We start from the raw sequence: 6000 nt of genomic DNA, 5'->3' as shown, positions 1-6000 counted from the left end.
GGAGGTGGCTCATGCCAGGAAGAGATCCCTGGCTATGAAGGAGGTGGCTCATGCCAGGAAGATCTCCCTGGCTGTGAAGGATGAGGTTCTGCACGGTGCACAGAGGGTCGTGATTCTGAACGGTGCACAGAGGGTCGTGGTTCTGAATGCTGTACAGAGGGACGTGGCGGACGATGTGCTGGAGGAGGAAGTGCAACATCCGAAGTCCGTCTACACGTAACAGCTGCGTAAATCCCGCGTAGCTTGTCATCAAGACGCCTCAACCATGAGACGCCCTCTCGCGGTGGGATAGTTTCTCCCCTCTGAAAGCGCCGCATTAAAGCGGAAACCTCCTCTCGCGCCTGTAGTGTCAAGTCACCCTGTACACAAAGAGTGAACCAATTATATCCTTGTTGTATGATAGACACCACGAATAGACAACCAAGCGAATATGTCCAGATTAACAAAAGACTTAACATATGAGAACCAAAGCATTTACCGCGTGGTGTTTGGTTCCCACAACAGAGGCAGTTGGGTACATATCGCTGGTGAGAGGGGCTTCGATCTGATCAGGAGCAGCTGATGGAACCAAGTAGATCCTCGTTGTATGCGGGTAACGCTGCAGATACAACCCGAACATTTCCCAGTTAAAGGGCCGAACCTCACCCCAGATATTTGTCGCAGCGGTAGTCCATTCGTCAACGTAAGGGGTAATGCTCTGAATCCAATAAGCCATGGACTTGTTTCCTCCTAGGCGACTGTCCCTGAGATTGACATGCGCGATACATGATTAGGTATATTATGAATGCAGAGCTGCCAACTAAAATAGTATTAGTACTTACTTGTGCACGTGGTCTGGCAAGTGTGGAATATCTGGAATCTCAGGCTGTTGATATAGGCCGAACTGTCTCATCACCCTATGAAGAGACATCTCCTCAACCGTCACGTCGAACACCAACTTGGCCTTGGTCATCCAAAAGTGCCGATCTCTAGTGCACAATCCAGAAATCCCAACTGGGTACCTCGATGATATAGCCTGAGGCGAGTATGGCTCCCAAATAACTTGATCCTCGTGCAAACTATCAAACTGCGCCATGAAGGACGGGTAGCATCCCCTAACCTGAGTATGCGCAAACTGTCTCTGTGCATGACAACAAATAAGCATTAGTAATACTATTAAATGGCAAGAAATAATTGAATTAATTGTTACTTAATATAAAAGTACCTCTCGCCGTGTCCAAACAGATCCCATAGTAGGTAAGTCGCCGATAGCAGGCACATAAGTCCCAGCTAAGTCCTCCAAACCAAAAGGTTTATCAATGTAGACATAGGGTCGTCCAATAGGGAACCTCTCGTATGACCAAAGCTGCAACAATAATGGACATCCAACAAGACTAGATTTTCTAGACTTCAACAAGCAAGCTTTGCACAGGCCTCTGTACGTAGCCGCTAACACAGCAGAACCAAAACTCCTCTGTAGAATATCCGCAGGGCAACGTGCTTCAGCTATCTCTCGTGCAATACCGATGAGTCGTGCATCGACAGTGGTCACGTGGTTCTCCGTAAACATTGTCTTGCCGAACAGCCAAAGAATATATGCCTCTAGGGACCGGTCAATCTGTGCCTCCGACAACTGAACGTCGGGATGTCCTAACGAGACAATCTACATAGAAACGTAATAATTGTATGAACATCGGACAACTAAAAAACAACATTTGTTTAAGTGGCCGTGATGGTTACCTGAAACTGGCTCAACCATCTAAAAAGAGGTCCATGAGGATTGTTGTCTATAGCCCTAGCAGTCGGGACTGCAGCCAAAAAACGGGTCTGCATCGCTGCTTGCCACCCAGATTCTGCCTCTAAGGGACCTATGGCAGCACCGTCCAAAGGTAATCCCAACAAGTAAGACACATCCTGTAAAGTAGGCGCCATCTCTCCCCAAGGAAAGTGAAACGTATGTGTCTCTGGTCTCCATCTATCTACTAAGCAGGTAAGGAGTGACTTGTCGTAAGAGAAACGTTTCACTTGCCTCTTGTGTAACTGCAATGGTTCACCTGCCTCATCTAAGTCCGGACCATCAATCCACTCATCCAAGTACCCTCAACCAGCCGTGCCAAGGGTAGAAGTCCAGCTCAACTTAACCTACAAAATAAAGAGATTGTTAGCGGTTATGAAAAGTATGTCAAACATAGTAAGTCATTATATGGTCTCCATTATATGCACACATACCTATCAACCCATGAATCGTGTATCAGCCAGTTAGTCTTTGGGGTACGAGTGACCAACACGTCTAAGTTGTTGCCCGCTTCCGTAAGGGCGTCCCGGTGCTTTCTATCGATGTTACCATTAAGCAACGGATACGAAGACATATCTGCAATTCAAACAACAAATCTCAGGTGCAAATAAAACATAGTACGACATATTACAAATTATAACATAGTCCTGACATATTACGAATTAAAACATAGTCCTGACATATTACATATTAAAACATAGTCCTGACATATTACAAATTAAAACATAGTCCTCACATATTACAAATTAAAACATAGTCCTGACATATTACATATTAAAACCCACTACGGCACATTATATAGCTTGTGAGTTATTTCTTCCTCGTCCGCCCCTTCGGCCTCGACTGCCACGACCACGTCCGCCTCTTGCTCCTGTTGTCGCAGCCGTCGATGTGGAAGCACTCGTCGATGCGGAAGCACCATCTTTGTTCAGGCCGGGACAATATTTCATCCTATGCCCATAAGCCGCGCATAACAAACATTGTCTGGTTGCTCCACCAGCTTCAGACTGGTCCATATCGTTTCGGATGCGACGGGCCTTTCGTCTGCCCCTACTTGTTCGCCGAAGGTCTGGATGCGGGATGTATACTCTCTCACCGTCGTTTACCTTGTTGAAATTGCCGACGACTCTAAACCCTGTCATCTCGCCTGTCCAGGTGTTGAGCACTTCCTCTTTTAAATAGTATGGGGACACGAAGGATATATCATCCAACTGAATCTGGCCACAGGCAGCCAACACATGAGAGCAAGGTAGGTGCAACAACTTCGGTTTGTTGCATGTACACTCACACGTTGGATATAATTCCGTTCCAATTTTTACCTCGTGTGTCTTCACCTCATTTCCAGAACCAAAACCATCGGTAGGAAGCTGAACCTCATACCTCCTTTCTTGATTCCCTATGAGTCTGACACTGTGCTTCTTTGCTTTCTCTATCTTCTTTGCCATGTATTCCATGACACGGCTACAATAAGGTGTGTTCTGATTATCTTCAATATGCTTCTTTCCTAACTCGTGCCTTTCTCTGAAATATCTCAAAGTGCCATGGAATACAGCCTCCACAATAGCTGTGAGTGGCAATGCTCTATTCCCTCTCAGCACAAAGTTATACACCTCTGCAAGATTGGTTGTCATGTGGCCATACCTAGCTCCATGTGTGTCATGCAGCAAAGACCAATTCATTGGAGGCTCTTTCTCTATCCACTCAGAAAAATTCTTTATTGCCATTCCCTTCTTTCTCTTAGTATTAGGAGGGTCAATTGCTGGCAAGTCACAAAGACTAACTGGCTCCTCTAGCTCCGCGATGAGTGCTGCTAATTTAACCTGATCTTCTTCCATTTTCTTCCTTGCATGGACCTGCTTCTTAGTAAACTCATCTAGTTTTGACCAAATAAATTCGTATTTCCGCTGCTGGCTCTGCTTGCATAATTTTTTGAACAAGTTCATCAACCGCTTGTTCTTGAACTGTGAGAAAAAATTAGCCCCAAGATGGCGCATGCACCACCGGCTCTGCAAGTCCCTCCAAGGTGTTGGTTCGTCATCTGCTGGATTACGAAGTGTCTTCACGGCCTTCAATATACCAGCATGTCTGTCATGAATGACACACACGTTTGGTCGGTCCTTCACGATGGCAATTTTCACTTGGCGGAAGAACCATACCCAGCTGAGAAAGTTCTCACCCTCCACAAATGCCATGGCAAGTGGGATGATTTGATTGTTCCCGTCCACACCAATAGCAGTCAGGATTTGCCCTCTATACTGACCGGTCAGGAATGTACCATCCACAAATATAACAGGAGGACAATGCCGGAAAGCTCCGATGCACATAGCAAAAGAGAAGAACACTCGTTTCAACACCTTGAAATCTGGTATACTCAGCAACGTCATGTGTTGTACGTTCACATAAGTGCCGGGATTCCTCTCCTTCAGTATGCCCAGGAGATGGACAACATTATCATATGAGTCGAAGAACGTCCCAAACCTTTCCTCCATAGCCTTCTGCTTAGCCCTCCAAGCCTTCCCATAAGGAATGACATAATTCCATCTGACCTTCACTGCTGTCTGGATGTGTTTTGCTTCCATATCTTTCTTCTCTACTATCTCAGTATACATGAGTTGCGCAATGAGACTTGAAGTCAGGTTCGGATGCTTGACCAGCAGGTTCGTCCTCACACAATTATGTGGGACGACAATGGTGACAACCCAGTGGATGTCATACTTCGGCACGTGCCCGTGCACCTTCCTAGGACAACCTGTTACAACACATTTCACGATATAGTTTGTTGGACTTGATATGTGTGTCTTGAAAACCCTCTGCGTAGACATAGCCCACTTTATCACATCACACTTCAATTTTTTCTTTGTATCAAACATAGCCCCTATTTGTACTTGGTTCAAATTATACTGCCATGGAGTCTCATGGCCATTGTTCACCGTAAGGCCGGTGGATATGTCCTGCTCCCATGCAGAAGGAATTGGTACCTCAACTTTATCCTCAGAATTTTCAGAATCCAGTTCCTCCACCAATCCATCCTCGTCCTCTTCCTCCATCACCCTCTGCATTTCATCCCCTTCCTCATCCCCATCAGCAAAACCAGAACTAGCTAATATTATCGAATGGCTACTCTGCCCAGTATCAGGACCACAAACATTGTGTGGCACGTAGTCTGACTGTTTCTCGGGTTGGCTACCATCCACATCTTGTGGCTGTGACCCGGATAAAACAATCTCGTTAGCCACTTCACTGCCTTGGCCGGGTTCATACCCCCTGTGGAGTTGTACGGTATTCTCCTCCTTCGGCACAGGTTGCACAAGTGCATATGGGTGGATTCTTTGGTCTCGGCAGCGTCTTAACAGGGACAACCAATGTTGGCTCCTATCTACCGGCATCAACTCCCACTTGACATTTTTACAAGATTTGGTCGACAATGCATGAATACTGACGGAACATACTTCAGGATCCAGCCCGAAACTAGTTGTCAACCAGTACTTCAATTATCTAATGTCCAGTCTGTCCGGGTCTGCTAGTGTCATGACGCCATTTTTAAACTCGCTAAGATCAACCCCCAACTCATTATATCGAACATTACCAGCGCCGTAGTAAACATTCAGATTTACTGATTCAAACATTTTCACCTGTCAGACATTGTCATCTTCTCATTAATCACAACGAACTATGCGCTAAAATGCCTCCAAAAATATATTAACACTAAAATTCACAATATGACTTATATACACTAACTAAACTATATTAATCACAATATACACTAATATTATCCGCTACACGAACTATGCGCTAAAATGCCTCCAAAAATATATTAACACTAAAATTCACAATATACACTAATATTATCCGCTACACGAACTATGCGCTAAAATGCCTCCAAAAATATATTAACACTAAAATTCACGATATACACTAATATTATTCGCTACACGAACTATGCGCTAAAATGCCTCCTAAATTAAATTAACACTGAAATTCACAACGAACACTAATATTATCCGCTACACGAACTATGCGCTAATATTTACATAATATTTGTGACGACGTGATTATACCTTCGAAGTGTGTGTCCGCTTCTTGCTTGCACCATCGGAGAACGACAAGGCCGCCCCCGACGACCGGAGGTTCAACTCCGGTCAGCCCCCAACCTGCTCCTCCTCCTCACCACCTCCTCCTCTGCAGCTGCTGCTACTAGTCACCACCACCTACTACCCGTCCTCCTC

At 45.4% G+C, this 6000-nt stretch overlaps 1 protein-coding gene across 1 annotated transcript; it reads right to left on the bottom strand.

The window, feature by feature from the left end:
* Positions 1 to 451: 451 nt before the first annotated feature.
* On the bottom strand, positions 452 to 1812 carry LOC147974839 (serine/threonine-protein phosphatase 7 long form homolog). Its single transcript, XM_087519562.1, has 4 exons — positions 1720 to 1812; positions 1205 to 1642; positions 822 to 1114; positions 452 to 743 (listed from the first exon to the last, which is right to left on the bottom strand). Exons 1-4 carry the CDS (start codon positions 1810 to 1812, stop codon positions 452 to 454), a joined length of 1116 nt encoding a protein of 371 aa, XP_087375688.1.
* Between the last annotated feature and the right edge of the window lie 4188 nt (positions 1813 to 6000).

The sequence above is a fragment of the Triticum urartu genome, chromosome 4A (genome assembly GCF_056163025.1).
Source record: "Triticum urartu cultivar PI428250 chromosome 4A, HENAU_Tu73, whole genome shotgun sequence".
NCBI lineage: Eukaryota > Viridiplantae > Streptophyta > Magnoliopsida > Poales > Poaceae > Triticum > Triticum urartu.
Note: the sequence above shows the minus strand (reverse complement) of the source record. Positions and strands in the feature narration are given on the sequence as shown.

What these genes read in the sequence shown, in the direction of transcription:
- LOC147974839 (XM_087519562.1), bottom strand. Translation starts at nt 1,812, where the DNA reads ATGCAGACCCGTTTTTTGGCTGCAGTCCCGACTGCTAGGGCTATAGAC. An exon ending in GATGGTTGAGCCAGTTTCAG is followed by an intron (nt 1,643 to 1,719) that starts GTAACCATCACG and finishes GTTTCTATGTAG; the next exon opens with ATTGTCTCGTTAGGACATCC. An exon ending in TTGCCAGACCACGTGCACAA is followed by an intron (nt 744 to 821) that starts GTAAGTACTAAT and finishes TGTCAATCTCAG; the next exon opens with GGACAGTCGCCTAGGAGGAA.